The sequence below is a fragment of the Bubalus bubalis genome, chromosome 14 (assembly GCF_019923935.1).
Source record: "Bubalus bubalis isolate 160015118507 breed Murrah chromosome 14, NDDB_SH_1, whole genome shotgun sequence".
NCBI classification, from domain to species: Eukaryota; Metazoa; Chordata; class Mammalia; order Artiodactyla; family Bovidae; genus Bubalus; species Bubalus bubalis.
In genome coordinates, this window is record NC_059170.1 from 54,600,477 (window position 1) to 54,624,672 (window position 24,196).

Here is a 24,196-nt window from a genome sequence, read left to right on the forward strand (position 1 = left end):
TTCTCCCGGCAATCTTGATTCCAGCTTGTGTTTAGATATTTAATCAGGGTTTCTTTTTTCACTCTCATGAACCACACATAAAATATTCTTATACATATGTTTTGTGTACATGTCTGATTATCTCTTTGGAGTAAATTCCTGGGAGTTGAATTACCAGATTCACGGATGTGTACGTGTTAAAGCCTCTTGTCACAGACTGCCCACAATTCTTCAGACAGGAAGTAGCAAAATTTTATCTTTTTATGAATAGCCTGTGAGAGTAGATAGTGATTCTCTAAATGTAAGGCAATGAGGAGAAAAAACTGTCATTGACTGTATGAAATTCATGTGGTTGGGCTTTGTTGGGAGTAGGCAGGAAGAAAGTGGATTTATAGAGAGAAGGCAAAGATATGTCAAGAAAAGCTAAGGAGGAGCAAAGGGCTGAACTGTGGCTTGATTTCAGGGTAGTTTAGGATTCAGACGAATTAATTTAATTGTAGTGTAACGTATACTTGCTATAGGTGGTTTCATGCAAAGAAGGATAAACAGTGCTTCGTTTTTGTTGATCATATATGGTATATGTGTGCTTCTTGACTGGAGTATCTAGGGGCTCCCTGGACTGGGGTCCTGGTTTAATAAAGTCTAGTCCGTGCTCCCTCCTATGTGGACATCTCTAGCCCTGGACCGGGCCGTTGAGACTCTCCTCGAGGGACTAGGAGTGAGGGTGGCTGCATCTGGAGTAACGGGGCATCAGGACCAGAAAGCCTGGATGTCAGACACCGGGAACAGGGACGAGGAGGAGTGGAGGGTACGGTGGTGCGTGCATGGGACGTAAGAGGGGTGCCCTCCCGGGGTCTGCCTGGCCCTGATGACGGGGCCAGAGTTTCGCTGCCTTGGGTCAGAAGCCCCCGTGGTGGGAGCACCAGATAAGCCAAACTCTTCTGAACTCTCAGAATGTTAGAACCAAGAAGGGAGCTCAGGACCGTCTGGTCTAGCCTTCTCTTGTTACAGATAAGGAAGATAAATAATTTATTGTTTTCAATTAAACTTCACCTCATAAGTTTTTAAAATCAGATAGTCAACCTTGGAACAGAATGGGCTTTCTTTCCTTGCTCTGGGAGAGCAGAACTTTTGAGAATTGAAAGGGCTGAATGGTGGATGGGAAAGCAGATGGCATGAGTGACCGTATTGCTCAGCCCTGGAACACTGAGTAGATTTCGCATCAAACCTGCACCTCCCCCTGGTCACAGGGGCCTCCCTTATGTCTGGCTTCAGTGAGGCACACATCTGCCTGGTCCCCAAAGGCTTCAAAGTAATTTTGGACTTAAGGGAGCTCTCCTCTTGTGCCAGCCCCATGTTTTTCTTGAATTTACACATGCTAGTTTTCTTAGAGCAATTCCTCAAAAATGGTCTTTTCTGTTGAGTAAAGAAACACATGTGAGAAATACTTCTTTTAAAAAGAGCTGCTCTGAACACAGACTGTGCCTTCGCCACTGGGTGACACTGTTAGACCACAGAACACTCTTCGAGAGTAAAATCAAGGGTCTTTGAACTTGAGATCTCATCAGGCTGCTTTACCTAGGAGAGAGAGAAACTCTGAACCACTTAATGGCCATCTATCAAATGTTATTTGATAAGTGTAATTTATCAGCCTGTGGCAATTTTGAGGCCAGCAGGTTTAGGGTAATCAATTATTGAGGAAATCTGTTAATTGGACAGCATTTCAGTTGCTTAGAGGGTTGTGCAGATTGATGGGCTGCATATTAATGAGGTGCTAATTACTTCATGGGAATATTGGTGCAAGCCTGTGCACTCAGATTTATTTCCCACCAGACAATCGGAGTTATCTTTCTGGGGCAAAAGACACCTGGCTCGTACGTAGCAATTCATGTTACAGACTTTGAGTGAGGGTTTTGGGGGTCATCTTATGCAAGAAGGAGCATCGTCTGCTGGGTTAGAAAAAAATGGGCATTTGGTTCCCTGGACTGATATGTTCCAGAAGAACTAGGAACTTGTCTCTCATTCTGAGCTTTTTCTTAAGATTTTTTTTTTGTTTTTTTGATGTGGACCATTTTTAAAGTTTTTATTGAATGTGTGACAATATTGCTTCTGTTTTTTGTTTTGGTTTTTTGGCCACAAGGCATGGAGGATCTTAGTTCCCCAAGGAGAGATTGAACCTGCTCCCTCTGCATTAGAAGGGGAAGTCTTAACCACGGGACCACCAGAGAAGTCCCCAAGCTTTGTAAAGATCAGATGAGGACAGAGTTTGTTCAAAGCATGAGATGTCCTCTTTCCCCCTCCCCTGTTTTCCACCCTTGTGTAGGTCTGAGCTCTGCACGTCACTTGTCAGTGAGTCAAATTGAGTTGAACGATACAGGAGGTATAGATAGCAATGTTTCTGCAGGTAGGAAATGAGGAAAAGTCAGGCCTTCCCTTTGTGACTTTAAAGTGAGAGACTGTCATTGTCGTTTTCATAGCAGCAGCTATAAGCATCGTCAGAGAGGGGTTCACAGTGAGTGTCCTGTTGGAACAGAAAGGAGGAAAACCACAAGAGGAATCAGGAGAGGCTTCAGGAGATGAGCTACCTGGTTTGACTTCTTCATTCCTTCAGTGTCTGCGTCCTTTATTCAGTGCAGTTCTTCGGGTGCCCGTGGGCTGGAATGCAGGAGGGAATAAAGCTGGGTGTGCGGCTGGCTCCCCTGATGCTTAGCTGTAGGCACAAGGAGCCGGTGGCCCCACCTGCCTGTTGGTTCTTCCTTATCCACTAGTCATGGTGGGGCTGCTTCCACTTTGGACGGCATATGTGTGAGGTGTTGTGCTGGGGGGGAGGGTGACTGAAATTGGTCAGGGGTCTTTTCCCCACCGAAGGGACGCACATCTCTCCTGCAGGGGAGACCACCTGGAGATGCAGTAAAAATTGATGGATGATGAGTGTCAGGTTCATGGACGGAGGGAACACCAAGTAACATTGTACTCAGCACTGCAGACGGGAGGGAGATGGCTAGGGGGAGTGGCCGGGGGGAGAAATGACTCACAGAACTGGAGGACTAAGGGTGTGGGGGCTGGGAAGGCGAGGCCGAGAGAAAGGTCTGGAGCCTGTTCCTGAGACCTCTCAGCACCGAGAGGTCAGGATGGAAGAGACACGGGGCCATCAGGTGTGGGGAGAACCAGGAGAGAGGGTCATCCAGACGGCTGGCTTTCAGGTTGAGAAGGAGATGGACAGCAAGTTTGAATTCTCACAAGAGGCTGGGGAGAAGGTACCCCAAGAAGCTGGGAGTCCCCTGCATGTGGACTGTGAGGTGAATGGGACGTTTTCTGTGATCTCTTTCTGTTAGGGATTCACTGGTGGCTTTTTGTCCCTGGAGCCTTGAAGATTGCAGCCCTTGTGGACAGACCTGGGGGCCAGAGCACAGGAGCTTGAATCTTAAGGAACATTTGCCCCCCAGCTAGCAGTTGGGAAGAAAGAGGTTTGCTACTGTCCTTCCAGGTTGAAATACATGTTGATTTATACTCAGGCTGAGCTGTTCTCTTGGGGGAATGCCCAAGTGCGTTTGCCTGGTTGAGAAGTTGCTGCCCTGCAGGAAGGACAAGCAGTGCAGTGGACCCTGTGATACCCCGTGCGGCGCCGGTGGTCCTCCTGCAGTGGTGGTGGGACCCCGCCCTGGTGAGCCCCTTCTGGGCGCCCGCTCTCCTTCTCTCAGATGTGTGCTGACCCCCTATCACTCACTGCTCGCAGAATGAGGAAGTGCCGCCATCCACCAGGGAGTTCCAGACTCTTCTCTGGAGGCAGACAGAGGGCATGTGCAGAGTCTGTGTCTCAGCTGAGAGTCTAGGACTTGTTTAGGTATCAGAGAGAAGACATCACCTGGATGGGCTGCCTGCCTGGACAGTGTGGACGTCATCGTTGGTTCGGTACCCTTGAGCGATTTTGTTCACTTCTTTTCTTCATTCAACTGAGCAACTTGATTAAAAAAATTGATAAAATTTTTATCAATTTTATATTAGTTTTGTTCTACTTAGAAACATTTTTTCTCATACCCCCACAGTGTTTTTGTTTTCATTTTCTTTGTATATTTTGTCTTCACACTTCGCCAAGGTAGCTTGAATGGCCAACTTACTAGCAAAACAAGGTTATTCAAGAACTGCTTTTTTTATTTTTTTTTTACTTTTACTTAGGCTTTGAGCATGACCTCATTGGCGACATAGCAAACTCCTTTTTCTTGCAAAGCATTGGACTTTGGGGAGCTAGAAGCCAGAAGGAATTCAATCATTTGCTGGTTTCTATGGAAAGCAACCCAAACTTGCATCTGTTGACTATCAGCATCACTTTTTTTTTTTTTCCTGATTAGACACCTGCAGACCCGTGGGTGCCCAGGTTAGGTATGAGCATTTTCTGAGGTCCTGACATTGCAGGCGTGTATTTTCTGGTTACCCCTTGTATGTGTTTGAGCTGTTCTGTGTTAGATTATTAATACACTGCTTGATTATAAACGTGCAGGAGCAGTACACTTTACTTACAGAGCCAGTGGAGTGAAGTGCAGAAGAACAAAGTACTGTGTTTTTTGGGGACGTTTTTGTTTGTCCTCCACCCATGGCTTCTCTGCCCACCACTTTCCCATGGGGTTTGACTGAACGTTATGCAAAAATGCCTCTGAAAAGATCTTGCCTGTTTTCTGTTTTGACTTTTTTGTAGAGTTGTCCAACTGAATCATTAGGTCAGATTCCACCAGGGCTATGGGAGGCTAAGTACATTTTGAACATTTGATGTATGAACAGTTAAACTATTTATATTGGACTAGCTTCTGTTTTTATTTGTTGTTATTGTTCAGTCCTCAAGTGGTGTCCGACTCTTTGTGACCCCAATGGACTGTAGCTCGACAGGCTCCTTTGTCCTCCACTATCTCCCAGCGTTTGCTCAAATTCATGTCCGTTGAGTCAGTGATGCTATCTAACCATCTCATCCTCTGCTGCCTTCTTCTCTTTTTGCCTTCATCTTTCCCAGCATCAGAGTATTTTTTCCAGTGAGCCAGCTCTTCACATCAAAGTATTGGATGGAGTTTCAGCTTCAGTATAAGTCCTTGACTATTCAGGGTTGATTTCCTTTAGGGTTGACTGGTTTGATCTCCTTGCAGTCCAAGGGACTCTCAAGAGTCTTCTCCAGCACAGTTTGAAATTATGTTTTTATCGATCCCTCATATTTATATTATTGCTCTGTATGCAGAATAGTTATTTACAACAGAAACCAGAGGGACGTGGCAGTTCAGCTGTACAGATAAGAAGACCGAAGCCCAGAGATTGGGACATAATCAGCATTTTCATGGTGTGGGCTGGCTTGGGCTGTGGGCTCCTCTCTCTGCTTTGGCTGTGAAACAAAAACCCGTAAGGGATTCTGTTTTCTCCCATAGACTCTGTCCCTCTCTCCCATCTAAGAACAAATTGGAAAAATGAGCAGAAGCCAATATGGGGTTCACCATTAAGCTTGGTCTAAACTAGTATACTTGTACTGCATGGTCATCCATTTTTCAGTTTGATAGGACATTGATTCATGGAGAGTGAGATTAATGAATTAATTTGTTTTAACTATTTAACTGTCCAGTTTATTGAACATCTGCCACATGGTCTGGTACCATGTGTAGTGAATGTTCTCCTTAAGTTTTATTCAGTGCTCACAACAATTCTGCAAGCGTGGCTATGAGCGCCCTGATTTACAGGTGAGGAAATCGAAACTCAGGTTAAGTCACATAATTGGTACGTGGCATAATAGGCTTCTAATTCAGGATGGAGGTGGTCTTCAAACTGGCTGGTATTTATTACTTCTCATGACTCAACAAGGTTTCAAATGGATGAAATAACAAAACTGTAATAACACAGCAGCAACCGAATGATCTCTAGGTTGTAATTTTAATAGCTATTAATATTTAATAGGGACTGTATTTATTGAGGTATAATACACATACAGAGAAGAGCATAAGCAAAAAAAAAAAATGAACTGCTTGTTAAATTTTCAGAGTGAATATGCCTGTGTAACTAGAACCTGTATCAGAAATCAGAACCTTACCAGCACCCCAGGAGCCCTGTTTCTTTGCATCCACTCACTCTGTGCTCCGATTATGCTGACATCTGACATCAGAGGTGGTTTTGCTCGTTTTGAACATCAGATTGATGGAATGACCCAAGCTGGACGCTTGTGTGTCTGGCTTATTTTGCTGAACATTGTATTTTTGAGACTCAGGCTGTTGCTGTCGTTCTCCTTGTTCTGTGTTCTTCAACTGTATCCTCATGCCCCACAGTCTGCTTCTCCATGCAGCTGTTAACGGACATTGGGGTTGCCTCCCATTCGGGGCTGTCATGAATAGTGCTACTCTGAACATCTTTATAAAAACATTTATGTGTTTGAAAGGAAATGTGTCTCTCTTGCCACCTTTCCCCACTTCAGTATGATTTTCTGCTAGGTGTTTTCTGGTTGGGATTATAAAGCTATGATGTTCGAAAGCTTCTAAAATCTTGTTGAGAAAATCATCCTATTTAAAGTGAAACCCATTCTCTGCTCTCCTGCCTGCCCCCTTCTGTTTTCCCAGCTCAGAAGAGTGTGATGTTGAAAGGGGCGAAACCACCCCTATGGAATCAAACCCAGGTTCAAATCCTGGTCCTGTACTTTCTGAGCTGTGTAACCTGGGGCAAAATCACAGGGTTTCTGTTTACTGTGCTTAGTTGCTCAGTCCTGTCCAACTCTTTGTGACCCCATGGACTGTAGCCCGTCAGGCTCCTCTGTCCATGGGGATTCTCCATGCAAGAAAACTAGAGTAGCTTGCCATGTTCTCCTCCGCAGGATCTTCCCAACCCAGGGATCAAACCCAGGTCTCCCACATTGCGGGTGGATTCTTTACCTACTGAGGCATCAGGAGATGCCTGGAGTGGGTAGCCTGTCCCTTCTCCAGGGGGTCTTCCCCACCCAGGATTTGAACCTGGGTCTCCTGCATTGCAGGCAGAGCCTTTACCAGCTGCGCTACCAGGGAAGCCCTAGTTGTTATTTGTGGCCAGTGACAGCACTTGTCGCAGGTGACATTTATGGAAGGCTTACTGTTGCCAGGCCCCGAGCTGGGTGTGCGTTTCTCGTTTATTCTTCATAACCATCTGCCTTTCCTCTTCCTTCTTCCTCTTCTTCCACTTCTCTTCCTCCTCTTCTCCATCTTCTTCCCCTTCCTTTCTTCTTCTTTTTTTTAACTGGTGAGGAAACATAACCCAAAATCACACTTACAGTAAATGAGAGCTGGAATTTAGACCCATTTGGTGTGATCGGAGCCTACATCCTTGAAGCTGTCTGAGCTCAGAGGGAATGGAGAGACTTAACAGTGAGGCCCTGCCTCACTGGGCCATTGTGAGGCTTAAGTGATGGGGAGATGCTTATGTAGAATATAGAGAGACGATGCATATAGTGACTCCAGAGTGCATTCCTCTTGTGGCTTGTCTCTGATGCTTTTACTAACAGTGCTGAGGGTCTGGGTGAGGTGGCCCTGCTCCACCAGGCATCATCCTGGAAACAGACACCTTGTTATTTGTGGAGCCATCGCCACCTACTGGTTGGTCCCGTCTCACTTGGTCCAGCTTAGATCTTAAACATTGGCACGTGCTCTGTCTTCCTGAGGTTTCTCTTGCCTTCGTTCCCATCTTCTAAATATAAAATGTGTGCCTTGTTTTTTTAATATAAAAATACATTTTTCAGGGATGAGAAAACGAGTTTGGTATTTTCCCAAGCGCGTCACTGTTTGGCAAGCGTGCAGCAGCATCTCTGTGGCCAGTTTATTGTGAGTCTGAAATTCCAGCAGCGGTGGGCCCGGCACAGTTGGAAAAGCCACATTTCTGAGCTCACATGGATTGCTCTGGTTCGGCGTCAGTTGTCTGCCTTTGTTGAGTTTGTGGCCACGAAGGTCATCTGGGCACTTGTCTGATGCCTTTGGGTCCCAGATGGTGCCATGGTCTCCTGGCAACGAGACTGAATCTTCAGGTTGTTCCCAGGCTCAGGAGTATTGTAAGTGAAGCCCTTGGCTGTTAGGGAGAAATTCCTATTTTAACTCACTCTCTGCTGTCTCAAGGCCTTCCTCCTCATAGCCAGCCTCCCTTCTGGGAACTGTGGGTGCTGAGGGAGACTGCCATGGCTCCAGGGACAGTCCTTGCTCTTCCAGGTTGACCCGAGCCTGGACTTGGCTGGCCTGCAGACTTAAAGGACTTGGATTTTTCCGAGAATTGCGAGAGGGTTGCTAGAATCTCTTAGAGACAGCCTGGGAAACAAATGCTCTTAAAAACTTCCTGGGCATTACTTTCCAGAAGTTGCAGCACGTCAAACATTGAGTTCTTTAGCTTTGGTTGGTTCTAGTACAGCTGTAACCTGCATGCACCGACAGGTTTCAGGGATTGTTTTCTAAAGGATTCATTTATGAGTGCTTTAGATGATTTTAAATATTGAGGTGAACATGGAACTTAGCATAATCTGTAAATTTTTATTTTTTCCTCTCAGAGGATTGTTTTATTTTATAGTACAAATATAGCTTTTATATATACTGAGGTGAAGTGAAGTGAAAGTCATTCAGTTGTGTCTGACTCTTTGTGACCCCATGGGCTATACAGTCCATGGAATTCTCCAGGCCAGAATATTGGAGTGGGTAGCTTTTCTCTTCTCCAGGGGATCTTCCCAACCCAGGGATCGAACCCAAGTCTCCTGCATTGCAGGTGGATTCTTTACCATCTGAGCCATGAGGGAAGACCCCAAAATTTGGGTGACTTGTTTTATTTGAATACTAAGTTTATTGTGGTCTAGAACCAAACCTGCAATATCTCTGAGGATTAAGTTTTAACTTTTATCTTTGTGGGAATTCCCTGGTGGTCCAGGAGCTAGGACTATGAACTAATGAGTATCTGGGTTCAGTCCCTGGTCAGGGAACTAAGATCCCACAAGCCCTACAAAAAAAAATAATAAAATTATCTTTGTGATGTAGAAATATGAAAATGAACTTCTGGAGCCAGGAATAGTCTAATGGGAAACCCAGATGCAGTGAGTGTTTATTCATCCAGTTGTGGAATTTTTCTGTGGGGACGGTTATTCACCTCTGAAAAGCAATCAACACAAAATACCTGGGACTAGCAGAGGCCTGGACCCAGGGTTAACCTTTGAAAAGGGGAAAAACGCAAAGAAGGACTCAAGAGGGGATCTAGAAGGCTGGAATTCCCTTCTTTTTCTGGGACAGTGGAGTTTAGTAATGATTTTGCTCATTCACAGGAACCAAAGGCAGAATTCTCATCAGGTTACATTTTCAGTGTACAGTGTTAGTATCTGTCTAAAATGCAAATCTGTGTTTTTATTCCTCAGCTTGAAATCTTTCACTGAATCCCCTCGACCTCAAAACAGCGTCCGAGTTTCTCAACAGCAGCCCTGTCTCCTTGGTACACGCCTTGCACTGTAGTCGGAGCCATTCAGAACCCCATGTGCGTGTGATAGACTTCACATTTTGCAGAAGGGTCTTAATGTCGATAGCATGAATGGGTCTTAGAACCATTGAAAGTTACCATCGCCTGTATATTACATGAGGGGAGGGGCTGAGTGAACCTAGGGAGACTTCCCAGTGAGCTAGGGGATTTGTAAAGAATGCTTTATTATCATTAAAACAAACAAACCAGCAAACAGCAAAGAGATTTAATGGGCTCCCTCATTTAAAAGAAGAAAAAGTTTAAAAAAAAAAAAGTTACCAGAGAGAACATGAAGGGGGCTTCTCCTCTACTGAGCTGACCCTCATTTTCCTTCACTGACTTGATAGTTTTTTAAAAAATCCCTTTATGAATCAGTTACTGGTCCAGGGGCGTGTATCTGACAAGAGTGTCTTCATGTTAATTTCTGGAAGAAGATTTCATGTAGCAATACTGATATACATTTCAAAGTGCCTTTACTTCCAGACATTTTTCTGTCTCCTCTTTCCTTCTGGGCTGTGGATTACTGGTTGCTCAGAGCCCTTTAGGCTTTAACCCTCGTTGCTTGAGACTCCAGACAGCTCCGGGGCTCCCTCTCCTGGTGGTTCTTCCTGGATTCTGTTCCTTCATTTAAGGATTAGTCTTTGACTCAGTGCAATGTATCTGGTAACTCAGATTGTAAAGAATTTGCTCGCAATGCGGGAGACCTGGGTTTGATTCCTGGGTTGGGAAGATCCCTTGGAGAAGAGAATGGCAACTCACTGCAGTATTTTTGCCTGGAGAATTCCACAGACAAGAGTCTGAGACTGGTGGGCTACCGTCCGTGGTGTTACAGAGTCAGACACAACCGTGCGACTGAGCACGCACGCACACAGGAATGGGGAGCGGTCCATGGGTGCAGGGCCTCTATCGTGTGCAGTTTTCAGGGCTACCCTCCTTCTCATGCATAACCTTTCCCAGACCTCAGCGTGGTCTGCGACCATGGGGTTCCCCTCAGCCTGGTTTGCAGTCTCGCTTGAGGTCTGCACACTTGACTCAGGCTGGGACCCCCTTTCCCGTCTCCACTTGGATGAAGGACAAACCAGGGAGAGAGAAGAAGGAAGAAGTTTGTGCCTTCGTTTATGGGCAGAGCTCCCTCAGCCACTGCCCACCTTGGCCTGTCTGCCTCTGTCCAGCAGGAGACAGGCCGAGCCTGTCTCAGGCCTCTCGGCCAGTGGGAAAAAAGAGAGGCTTCCCAGGCGCCCAGTCTTAAGAGAAAGTGAAGAAGAGTCCAAGCTAGAACTTGTTCCCTAGGTTCAGAACTGAAGTCTGTTCACTGTGTGCACAGGAAGCTCAATCTGTCTCTTGGCACCAAGGCCCAAGACAATGTCTGTACCCTGGCCCTGACCTCTGGGAACCACGGGCAGTGGGCATCTGTGTGGCCTGCTGTCATGGGAATAGTGGGAGTGGAGGGTTGGGGGGTGTGGGGCAGGCAAAGTGAGAGACCCTGGCAGTCACTGAGTAAGACCAGGAAGGAGCCGCCCAGGGTCTGGGCCCTCACTGCCTCAGCTGCTTGCCCTCAATCACCTGGGTGTCCAGGGACGTCTCCAACCCAGCATGTCCCAAAGGGACCTCCTGACCTCACTCCTGTCTGCTGTGCTCACGGCCTCCACCACGGCAGCTCTGTCCTCGTTGCTCAGGCCAGAGCCCTTGGAGGCACCCTCGACCCCTCTGTGCGTCTCACTCCTGGTGTGCAGTCCTTCAGGAACTCCCAAGGGCTGAAATGAAATGACATCTGGTCTGCTGCACCCACCTTTCACCTGGGTCCCCTGACAGCTGCCTCCTGGAGTCTTGCCTTGGCCGTGCTGGGCCTGTCCTACACTCGGCTAGAATAATCATCCAGACACATGAGTCAGAGCTCGTCACTTCCTGCTCAGAGCCCTGAATGGCTCTTTGCTGTCACTCAGGGCAAAAGCCAGAGCCCTGGCACTGGCCTTCAAGTCCCTGCATTGAATCCCACCCCTCTCCAGTGCCCCCACTGGTCCCCCTCCATCCCTACCTTTACTCACGTCTCTCCTTCCTCAGATGCATCAGGCGTGCTCCTGACTCTTTATTCCCCAAGTCTGGAACACTCTTCTCCCCAGGTCTACAGGCTCCCCTCCCCTGCTGACACCTTGACCTCAGGAGGCAGAAATCTGGATTTGAGGCCGGGGAGATTATCCTTGGTTTAGGACAAAGGGACTAATCCTTTTATGGCAGCTCATTGCCTTCTTGTCTACTGATTAACTAGGATGAAACTGCGGTTGGCTTTTAAACAAAATCAAGACTGCCTGCAGGTCTGTCTGCCACTTCTCCAGTTTCCACCGAGGAGTGCATTCTCTGAGGGGCCCGTTCAAATAGTCAGGCTGATGTGATGGGATTGCTGACCTACCACAGGCCCGGTTCGTGAGTTTCCATTTGGGGGAGGCTGCAGACATATTTGTCTTTAAAAGATCAACGCAGGTAGCATTTAAGGAATATTTGGTTTAATCTGTTAGATGGTGGTGGTGGTGGTTTAGTTGCTAAGTCGTGTCTGACTCTTGAAACCCTATGGACTGTAGCCTGCCAGGCTCCTCTGTCCACGGGATTCTCCAGGCAAGAATACTGGAATGGGTTGCCATTTCCTTCTCCAGGAGATCTTCCCAACCCAGGAATCTAACCCGGGTCTCCTGCACTGCAGGCAGATTCTTTACCAACTGAACTACGAGGGAAGCCCAATCTGTTAGAGACATGTATATTATTGCTTGGCCATGCATTTATACCTAAAATATACAAATGATGCAGCTACAGTTTTTCTGTTTTAGTTGATTTAATTTATTCTTTTTTTCCTCTTTATTTCATGTTAATTTTCAAAAGATCTTTCTATTAAAAATAGGAAACATTGTAATTTGGTAGACAGAACATGAGTTTTAAGATCAGAGAGTGTTAATTTTCATTTTTTTTCAAGTCTGAGATTTATACTATTGGCAAAATTAGCTTAGGCAAGTTATTTTAACTTTTATTCCTCTGTTTATTGTCTGTGGAATAAAGATTCTAGTGCTTCTGTTCATAGGACCATCGCTGGGGTCAGGTGTGATCATGTACCCACACGTGCTGTATCTAAATTGTTGGGAAATTGTTGGCTGCTGTTGAGGACAGTTCAGAGATTCAGGAAACATCACTGATGACTTTGAAACCCAAGACTCCTACTTGTAGCTACTGGCCTCTGGACCCATTTTACTTATTTCTAAATTCTACTTGAGATTGCATCTTTATTCTTTTCAATTATACCCCCACTCCCCCACCCCCATGCCAGAGTCCATGGAAGCACATAGCCACGTCTCTCCTCCCTGCACCCCTGCCCCGTGTGTAAACACACACACACACACACACACACACACTCTCTCACTTGGTCATGGGCAGAAATAAAGATGGAGCCTGTCTTCCATCTAGGAGCTTGCTCACAGAGGCTCTGTCCTCTTTCTGTTTATTACAGATTTGATTAAGTTCAAAATTTATTCAGCTTCTGCCATGTGCCAGACACTTGGCCGGACCCTCGGATTTAAAACTGGAGATGAACTGGTTCTGGCTCTTTCACAGAATAGACAGACATGTATGGTTACGGTGTGTGTGTGCACTAGCGCTCAGTCGCTCAGTCATGTCCGACTCTTTTGTGGCCGCATGAACTGTAGTCTGCCAGGCTCCCCTGTCCATGGGATTCTGCAGACAAGAATGCTGGAGTGAGTTGCCATTTCCTTCTCCAGGTGATCTTCCCAGATCAGGGATTAAACCCGTGTCTCCTGTGATGGTAGGCAGGCTCTTTACCACTGAGCCACTGGGGAAGCCCTCCCAGGTGTAAGGATGCTTCTTGTACCGGAAATACATCTGCGTGGTGCTGCTGGGGCTCTGAGGATGCAGGGGAGGGGGACCACTCTCTCGACTCACCTGGAGAGGTGGGGGCAGGGGGCAGTGCTGCGTGTGAGCTTGCTCAGATGGGATCCTCCCTCCTGCCCTTGCCCTCTTCTCAGATCCCTGTTCCATCTGGGGGCATGGCTCTTGCCAGATTAGCACGCATGTACTCTGGACTTGCCAGGAAAGTCCCACTGTCAGATGTTCTGCTGTAGTGAGGCCCTGCCTCTGACTTGTGGTTTGGAAAATTTAGTCATCCTGCAGGACAGGGAGGCATAAAAGGACATGTTGGTTATCTTGAAAGATTTATGTGTGTTGGGGAGAGGGAGCAGGGTTGGGTAAGCGCTGAGAGACATGCCCAGGGGTCCGCAGTAATCGGATACCTGCCAGGTGGACCACAGGGGTTTTAGCCTGCACTCAGCCAGCCATGTCCCCCCAGCTCTTGCCCCCATGCCTTTTCCTTCTCACAAAATATGACACGTTTTCATATGGTGCTCGCTGTGTATCGAGGCTGCAGGGGACAGAGGAAGGAGACATGTGCCCCACTCTCTAGGGGCTTCTACACACATGCACTTAAACTGAACACAGGACCCAGGGGTCATCACGTCATGTGTTCCTTTCACGTACTGATAACAGAGTCCAAGCCCAGAAATAAGCCACTTTGGGTGGTCTGTTCTGTTCTCCAGTGAAGCCTCCTCTTCCTTCTAGACAACGAGTGTGAAGAGCTGGGCTCTGCTGCCTGGTTCCTCCCCCTGCGCCCGCACTGTTCTGGCAGCTGGGGGGTGGGGTGTGAGTGCAGATGAAATCCTTGCCCTCAGGAGCATTTGCTCTAGGTGGCCAGTGACTAGTCAGTCAACCTGTGGTTTGGAGGAAGCAGGGAAGGGCTGGGGTGGGATTGCAGGTTTAAGCAGGGCAGTTAGGAGGAGATCAGGGCTCTCTGAGAAGGTGCCACTTGAGGAAAGATGCAAAAGGCTATGAACGGGATGAAGTCTCCAGGGTGCTCACAGGAGTGGGAAGGAGACAGTAGCCTGGCAGGATAAGAAGGCTGATCTGCCCCTGGGGAGCTGCTGGCCTCTTATGTGGGCTCTGGGCTCTGTATATTTTTAGAACGTCTTAATTTGGAGGCTGAAGGGAGTGTGAAGGACCTGGGTCTGGTGCCCAGGTGCTCATTGTGGGTTCAGCGGGTATTCAGACACAGTGGTGGGCAGGACCTGTGTGACCTGAAGCTTACGGTGAGCCTGGTGGGGACCCATCTGGCTGTGGGACTCTCCTGTGCTTTAGTTGTCTGCTCCCAGAACCAAGTGGGCTCCTCCTGCTCCTCGCTGCCCCCCGTGGCTAAGACAGAGCTTCAGAGGGTTTCCAGTGAAGTGGCGGAGGCCCCCTGGAGGATGTGCTCGGCTGTCCCAGGCCTCTGCTCTGGGGGGACAGATGTCTGAACCGACACCACAATGACTCTCATCGTTCTGTTTCAGACAGCCCACTGGAGGATTCTGACCCCAGGGACAAGTATCTCATCCCGAGAAACATCATGGCCGAGCCAGACTATATAGACGATGACAATCCTGAACTCATTAGGCCTCAGAAACTAGTCAATCCTGTTAAGACGTCCCGGAACCATCAAGACCTTCACAGAGAACTTCTTATGAATCAGAAAAGGTATGATGGCTTTTTGACCAAAGTTTTCCTTAGGGGACTTTTCAGGTAACTAGATTTGTTTCTTGACCATGTTGAAAGCTTCCTTATTCCTTCGCGCATCCTTAAGTCAGAACATCCATGATGTAAACCCATCTATAGGCTCAGCTGCTGCCCCCAGGATCACTCAGGGTTCTGTGGTCCTGAGTCCCCTTCTCAGATGGACACATACTTTAGAATGTGTACACAAGAGGCTGGATTAAGGATAAAAGAACATGTCCTTTATCAAAGAGAAGTACATTGTTTCCCCATATATTTGGGGAAACGTGAAAACCAGATAATGCCAACCTTAGCATTTGTAGGGAGAAGACAATGGCACCCCATTCCAGTACTCTTGCCTGGAAAATCCCATGGATGGAGGAACCTGGTAGGCTGCAGTCCGTGAGGTCGCTAAGAGTCGGACACGACTGAGCGCTTCACTTTGACTTTTCACTTTCATGCATTGGAGAAGGAAATGGCAACCCACTCCAATGTTCTTGCCTGGAGAATCCCAGGGATGGGGGAGCCTGGTGGGCTGCTATCTGTGGGGTCACACAGAGTCAGACACGACTGAAGCGACTTAGCAGCAGCAGCAGCATTTGTAGAGTGGCAGAGAGAAGTCTCTAGAACCACATCTGACTTAACAATAGATAAGGACCCCCTTTCTTGTGTTTTCATTTGTTTGTTTTTAGGGGGCATTTTAAATGATTACAATCATTTTTATTATTACTATTTGTTTTTTGGAGAGGAGTAAAACATTTACCTTCTGTCTTCCTTGTAAACCATTTGTTAGTTCCATCTGTGTCATAATGTAATTTTGATTGTTGGGTTTGGTGTACTCTGCTTTTTAAATTTTTTAGAAATTTATTTTATTGAAATATAATTGATTTACAATGTTGTGATACTTTCTGGTGAACAGCAAAGTAGTTCAGTTATACATGTAAATATATATTCTTTTCCATTATGGTTTATCACAGGACATTGAATATAGTTCCCTGTACGGTAGGACTCTGTTGTCCATCCATTCTGTATATAATAGTTTGCATCTGCTAATCCCAAACTCCCAATCCATCCCTCCCCTGTTCTCCTCTGCCTTGGCAACGATGAGTCTGTTTTCTGTGTCTGTGAGCCTGTTTCGTAGATAAGTTCATTTGTGTCGTATTTTAGATTCCACAAGTAAGTGATATCATATGGTATTTGTCTTTCTCTTTCTGACTTCGCCTTGTATCATAGTCTCTAGGCCCATCCATTTTGTCACACATGGCATTATTTCATTTTTTTTTTATGGCTGGTACTCTGCTCTTAAGTGATTCTAAGCAAGACCACTGGGCTAGGAGAGCTGAGGATGTAGAGCTGAGTATGTAAGACACATGTTATTTTCTCTAAGATCTGTTAAGCTTCATTTAGAACTGTTTTTGGGTCTTCAGACTAAAATTGTTGATCTGAATTGTGAAACTGGATCACTCATCCACTCACTGTTTGCTCTGCCCTGGTGAAAGGGTGGCTACTACTCACTGAACTGAAAGATGTGCAGACAAAGCTAAGCACTGGGGTAGTGTTTTGGAAGGAAGGCTTAATTAAAAATAAAACCTTTTAACAAGGATATGAGGGGGCATTTTTCTGGTAATTCTCCGTCTGAGTATACCTAGGCCAGAACTCCTAACTCCCATCCCGGGAACTCTCTGTGATTACATCTCTCCCTCCAGAAGTGGTAATGTGTTTTGCTTTCTGTCCCCAACACGACAGCGTGCTGCTGGGTTAACCCTTGTTCAACAGAATGTGAGTTTGATCCTTTTTTAAATAAGTGCTTAACTTCTACCTGTCTGCATCACATAAAAGTTAAAACAACAACAAAACCAAAGGGGTATCATCATGCCCAAAGTAAAACAGGACTATGTAAGTTCCTCAGTACGTCAGAGAATTTGGAAGCTGTTCCTGAGAAAGCGCATCTTCATTTTGCTGGGAAGATGGAAAGTTTAATATCCTCTAAAAGAGAGTAGCTAAATGGTTTTCTGAACAAAAAATTTTCTGACTGTCTTTATCTCTTGGATCTTAGTTTCCTTGTCTGTCAAATAGCACTAGGACACTTAGCTGATCTCTGAGAAACATTCTAGTTCAAACTGTTGTTGGTTTTGTGTTTTTTCTGTAACATCTACAAAAAGCCTCCATGTCAGAAATAGAGGCAAAAGTAAACCAAAATTGGCAGCATAGTCGTTGTTTGAATTAGAGGCTCTAGACTATTCTGCAGAAATGTATGTAGCAGCCTGGGTCATACCTCTACAGGTAGAACATTACTGGTTTGGTTTGTGCAGTGAATCTGTTTCCAGATTTCCTGGAGTAGATACATCCTGTGAGGATGCAGCATCTTCCTGTTGGCCTTTCTCCTGTGTTTTTCTCTCCTTGTTTGCACAGCTGACCTCTTAGCTGGGCCCAGCTCAGCTGCTTTTAGAGAATGCTCATGTTCTCTTGAGCACCAAGGTGTAGACAGCACGTGGGCTTTGAGGTCAGGGAGAAATGGTATGGATCCGGTTCAACATTTAACTTGTTGTTTGGTTGCTACATCACGTCTGACTCTTTGTGACCCCATGGACAGCTTGCCAGGCTCCTCTGTCCATGGGATTCTCCAGGCAAGAATACTAACGTGGGTTGCCATTCCCTTCCCCAGGGGATCTTCCCAACCTTTTATGATTTTGGACAAGGTCTTCTTTCCTGAGATCTGTTTCTTCATGTATTAAGTGAGGGATAAAAATAATCTTTTTTATAAAGATGAAAGTGAAGGAGAACGTGTATAAACATCTACTAAAATACCTGACCTATGTAAGACGTGCTCAGTAAGCACCATCCATCTTTCTACTTACCCTGCTGCAGCATCTGAAAAATCCCTATTGCCTTTTCCTGTTTTTCTCTGAAGAGTTCTGATCTGGTTGTAGAAGTATATTTAAAAAAATAAAATAAAAGTTGCAAAATCAAGTGAGTATATCTTATCCTACTTCTTTAGGTTTTTTTCAAAGGTAAAATCTTAGTTTGGTAGAATCCTCTTATTAGAAATACAACTGGTTTTAGAGTAAAGACTTCTAAAGTGGTTTCTTCTCTTATATTCATCTTCTAATACACATGCTTTTTCACAACTTTGGCTTTTTATTTCTAAGTACCAAATAATAGTATCACATCAATAGTATGTATGAATGAATGAATAAAAGTTGCTCAGTCATGTCCGACTTTTAGTTACCCCATGGACTATATTGTAGGCTGCCAGGCTTCTCTGTCTATGGAATTCTTCAGGCAAGAATACTAGCGTGGGTTGCCATTTCCTTCTCTAGGGGATCTTCCCAATCCAGGGATCAAACCTGGGTTTCATGCATTTCAGGCAGATTTTTTACCATCTGAACCAGCAGGGAAGTTAAAGGATTGTCATATTTGCTGACTAGTTTGTACTGTAATGAAATCCTGTTGACTTTTCTGCAACTTGTAAAGGGCTTTCCCATATTTTATCCAATGATTTTTTTCAGAAACCCAGTGTGTGTTGTTTTGGAATTGTTCTAATTTGATATGTGAATGAAGGGAGGTTGTTCAGGGTACCAGGCTAAAGAGTCTTCTCAAGGTGACACAGTAGCTTTTTGGAATAAAAAAGGGTTGAAATCAATATAGAATTATGTATGTCTCTAATTATATATATCTTTAAAGACAGCTATGAATCAAATTTAATAATAATATGAATGAGGGACTTCCCTGGTGTTCCAGTGGTGAAAACTCTTCACTCCCAATGCAGGGGTCCTGGGTTCGATCCCTGGTTAGGGAATTAGATCCTGTATGCCCCAACTAAAATCCTGCAACCCAAAGATTGAAGATCCCAAGTGCCACAACTAAGACTTGGCACAGCCCAATAAATCAGATCAGATCAGATCAGTCACTCAGTCGTGTCCGACTCTTTGTGACCCCATGAATCGCAGCACGCCAGGCCTCCCTGTCCATCACCAACTCCCGGAGTTCACTCAAACTCACGTCCATCGAGTCGGTGATGCCATCCAGCCATCTCATCCTCTGTCGTCCCCTTCTCCTCCTGCCCCCAATCCCTCTCAGCATCAGGGTCTTTTCCAGTGAGTCAACTCTTCGCATGAGGTGGCCAAAGTACTGCAGTTTCAGCTTTAGCATCATTCCTTCCAAAGAAATCCCAGGGCTGATCTCTTTCAGAATGGACAGGTTGGATCTCCTTGCAGTCCAAGGGACGCTCAAGAGTCTTCTCCAATACCACAGTTCAAAAGCATCAATTCTTCGGCACTCAGCCTTCTTCACAGTCCAACTCTCACATCCATACATGACCACAGGAAAAACCATAGCCTTGACTAGACGAACCTTTGTTGGCAAAGGAATATCTCTGCTTTTGAATATGCTATCTAGGTTGGTCATAACTTTCCTTCCAAGGAGTAAGAGTCTTTTAATTTCATGGCTGCAGTCACCATCTGTAGTGATTTTGGAGCCCAGAAACATAAATAAATAATTTTAAAAATAATATATAACTGAGAAGAAGGGGTAGGAATAGGAGAGGAAGACAGAACTGAGATCACAGAACAAGCTTTGTGGAACCTTTGCTGTTTGTGGCTGCATATTTGGCTCAAAGCTCTGTTGCAGTTCAAAGAGTTGTTGGAAGCACCTTCTAGAGATCAGAAGACAAAAGCAGAGTCCATGCTTGGGAGAGCACATGCTCATAGGTGTTCTCACACTGCGTCCCATACTCCTTCAAGGATTCTGCTCTTCTGTTTGCCAGCTTCTGGACCCACCTAAGTTTCAGGCTAAAAGTCTTTAAATTTTTTTTGAAAAGATGTTTTTGATGTGGACCATTTTTAAAGTCTTTATTGAATTTGTTACAATATTGCTTCTGTTTTATGTTTTGATTTTTTTGGCTGAGAGGCATGTGGAATCATAGCTCTCTGACCAGTGATTGAACCCGCACCCTCTGCATTGGAAGATGAAATCTTAACCACTGGACCACCAGGGAAGTCCCTAAAAAGTCTTTATATTTTGATCTGGTCATGCCACTTGGTCTGACGATTAGGACCTTGTGTTAGGGTTCTCAGAGTCTTTAGCTATTTCCATAAAATGGCAGATTGCAAGAGGCATTATTTTTGATACTTGAAAGATCAGTGTTCAAGAGTGCTTATTTCTGATATAATTTAGAGAGAATCTGCCTTCTCTAAAAAGAGTATCCATACTAAGTCACTTTAGTCGTGTCTGACTCTTGGTCACGCTATGGACTGTAGCCTGCCAGGCTCCTCTGTCCATGGGATACTCCAGGCAAGAATACTCCAGGCAATGCCCTCCTCCAGGGGATCTCCCCGACCCACGGATTGAACCCGCATCTCTTATGTCTCTTGCATTGACAGGTGGGTTCTTTACCACTGAACCATCAGGGAAGCCCTTCTAAAAAGAGTCCTTTGGGACAAATATAGAATACCCAGCTACCCTGCATCCCTATCGTTGGATCTTTGGCTTGCACCTTTCAGTCAGCAGTTTCCAGGACCTTCTGCAGTTGGCATGCTTTGCTAGACAAACAATTAGTTCCTCAATAAATGCTTATTGTTGTGCAACATGAAAAGAAAATAAGGGAAGTTGAGGTAGAAATATTTGCATTTGAATCCATGCAGGTAGAAAGGGCTCAGTCAATAATGTAGATGTGGGCTGACCAAACCGGAAGATTCCAAGATTCAAGATCAAGGGCTGGAGAACCAAAGGCAACCCTCCTCCTCCCCCATAAAGGAAAATATTAGGCCAAGAGGCTTGGCTGGGTAGGCAGGGGAAGGGAGTGTGTTGTGTTAGGGTTTGTGCCAGACCTGCCTCTGCCCGGTGCTGACCCGCATGATGGTTTCCTTGTCACAGGTTTAAGTGTGGCCACCGTGGAGGTGGGGCGGTCCAGTAGGCCCCAGATGTGTTCAGTGGTTTCTATGAAAAGTGAAAGGGACCTTTAAAAGTTGTCTGTACGTTTTCATTGGTGACGGTGGGAATATAAATTGTTGCAGCCTAGTTGGAAAGTGATTTGACCATCCACATCCAAATCCAGAATATGCAGATGCTTAGCCAGCAGTTCTGCTTCTGAGAATGTTGCCAACAGAAATACTTGGATAGGACAGATATAAATGGTCGAGGAAGTCTCTCTCCTCCTTATGTTCCATCAGGGACAACTGGAAACCACCTAAATGTCTCATTGTAGGCGTGGCAAAATTTTGGCACTTCTGTGCTCTGATAAAGGTATAGGTAGTATAGGGGAGCACAGACTAGATGGGAAGTTCTATCTGTGGATGCAGTAGTGGGAGGGCTTCCCAGGTGGCTCAATGGTAAAGAATCCACCTGCCAATGCAGGGGACTCAGGTTCCATCCCTGGGTTGGGAAGATCCCCTGGAGGAGGAAATGGCAACACACTCCAGTATTGTTGGTTGGAAAATTCCATGGACGGAGGATCCTGGTGGACTACAGTCCAAGGGGTCACAAAGAATTGGACACAATCGAACAACTGGGCACAGATGCACACAGAAGTGGGGAGCAGTCTATGGGTGTAGGATCTCTATCTTGTACAGTTTTCAGAGCCACCATTCACCTAGAATACCATGCAAGTGGTGTGCCCAGTAGATGTTGACCGGGGGAGTTGAGGTGCGCTTTCACGTCTTGTCTTGCTAATATGTATATGTCACCTAACTTTTTTTTTTTTTTTTCAAAGTGTCAATTGCTAAGTCATGTCCAACACTTTGTGACCGCATGGACTGTAGCCCACCAGGCTCCTCCTCTGTCCGTGGGATTTTTCAGGCAAGATTACTGGAGTGGGTTGCCATTTCCTTCTCCAGAGGGTCTTCCCAACCCAGGGATCGAACCCAGGTCTCCTGCATTGCAGGCAGATTCTTTACCATCTGAGCCACCAGGGAAGCACTAAAAAACATTGTTTTTTTCAAAGAGGACTTACTAATTTAAAAAATCAACTTGGTCCACTATAAAAGTCACAGTAAGCAATTTGGGAATAACTGTTGGTCTTGAGTGGTGCCATGGCCCCCAGGCCAAGTTGTCAGTCATCAAGGGATTGATAGTTCGTGTTAATTGTATATGTCAGAAGGGATAATCAATGTTGTCATGCAGAGGCTTATACTGTCATTTTTATGAAACTTGAGAGAAACTGATTTCTGCCTGTGTATGCTCTCTGTGCAGTCTGATCCAGTTTTAGACTCAGAGAATCACATAGATAGTGCTTGCCTTTTTCCATTTAGCACAAAGTTAAGTGAGCTGCTTAATAAAATATTAATTCAATTTGTATAACTTCTTGACTATTATAAGTGCAGGACATTTATCATATAAGCACCATTTTCCTGAGTTTTGTGTTACTAAATATTTTATCTTACTGCACTATTGGGTAAAATCTTTGAACAGAAAATGAATATGTGTATTAGTTAAACCCATTCACATGTTTCTGTAGAGTGCCAGCTTAATGCATCATACATCAGTTTGTTCAACAGCTTTTGCATAATCCAGAAGCACTTAATAACAGTTGAGGTTAGTTTCTCCAGTGAATTATAGTTTGAAATCTAAATTGTGCAGGTAGCTAAATGCTTAATTCTCTAATGTAAATCCCTTAACTCTTTAAGTGTCATAGTGAGAGTTTTTAATAGTCATGAAGCTCAGTGGGTCTTTCTCAGATTATTTACAAACAGACTTTCCAGTGCTCAGTGACTCCTAAGTCTATAGCAGGAAAGTACCGTAAGCAACTTTTTTATTGCACTCAGTAAAGATTTGGTTTCTGGAATAGTCTGTCTATACTTCTCTCCTCCTCATGCAATGTTAATAACTAGGAAACAAATTGTAATTAAATCACAAAATAGCCTCTTCTGTTTCACTGGAAATATGGCTGAATTTAATATTTTCTTTTTTTTTTTTTTAAACCAAAGGTTCTGCTAATGAAAATGGGGAAAGGGAAGACATACATGTTATTTTGTGTCCTGTATCTTCAGTGATGGATTATACTCATCTTTACTTTACAAACAGCAGCTTTGAAAAAATCATTTATTGTGATTTTAAAAGTAGGTAGAGAGGAGAGATGCCAGAATTTTAAAAATTCCAATAGATGAGGAAGTGTGATGTTTGCAAGTGTGATTAGTTTGCAAAATATGATAGGGTGAACTTGAAAGAGATTGAAGCAAGGGTGTTGTTGAGATTCTTAAAACCAGAACATGTTTTGGAAATTCTTTAAGTTATTCAGATGACTCCTAGTTGATTAGTTGCCTTAGCTGATTGGAGTAGTTTGGAGAACAGCCACAGAGATTGATGGGCCCGGTGCACAGACTCCTCAATGATGATATCCTCACTGAGGCCGGCAAGTGTGTAGGGAGGCACATGGGGCTCCTCGGTCCTGGGCTGATCCAGCAGAGCTGGTTTCCTGCAGCCCAGACAAGCCCGAGTCCCTGTTGTGGCTGTGTGTGTGCTCGCGGGTGCGAGTGTGATAGCACTGTCACTCATCCCCTTGGCTGTCTGACCTTGATAATGCTCTTCCTGTTCTGTAACTTGTTGTGTTTTTGTCATCAGTGTGAATACAGAGTTGAGACACTTTAGGGGCCAGTGGAGCCTGGCTCAAGAGAGGGAGGACAGTGAACAGGAGGTGGGCAGCTAAGCCAGCACAGAGGGTCGGGGCATGGGGGAGTCCAGACTGGACAAACCCTGAGGAACAACCTGGCCAACAACCCTGGCTGAAGAAATGGAGACTGGGCAAATCCCAGCTGACTTTAGCATAGAAATCCCTTCTACGAAAGTGTCAGTGAATGTCCTTCCCCTGACCTGGCTCAGACCTTTCAGATGAGAGTTGACAGGGAATGACCTGAGTTTGGGTTTTGTTTCGCCCCATATGAAGAGCTGGCAGCCTGATCCATCGCTCCCTGAAGCCTGGCTTCCAAGCGTTGTCAGCAGTTGAACTGTGTGTCTGAAATGGTTCCAGAGCACTGGCCTGGGAATCGGGATCTGGATTCGCCGTGGCCATGACCCCAGCAGTGATGGAACCTTGGGTGTGCCTTGGGATATGTGAGAATCCTCTCCCAAGTCTGAAAGAGGGAGGGTTGGAGGAGGTTTCCAGGCCATTTTGTTGTGAGCTTTCTGCTAGCTTCTCTCCAGGCTGCATTTAATACTTGGGGTCAGGGGCTCCATCTTGGGAAACTTC

At 45.5% G+C, this 24,196-nt stretch overlaps 1 protein-coding gene across 2 annotated transcripts in view; it reads left to right on the top strand.

Annotated features, from left to right (window-relative positions):
- Positions 1 to 24,196, top strand: part of FAM107B (family with sequence similarity 107 member B) — a 78,629-nt gene that overhangs the window by 49,140 nt on the left and 5,293 nt on the right. For both annotated transcript variants that reach the window (XM_006066012.3, XM_006066013.4), the window contains exon 2: positions 14,817 to 15,000. In XM_006066012.3, coding sequence (XP_006066074.1) covers positions 14,873 to 15,000 — 128 coding nt within the window. In that variant the 5' untranslated portion in view covers positions 14,817 to 14,872. The remainder of the gene's footprint in view (positions 1 to 14,816; positions 15,001 to 24,196) is intronic.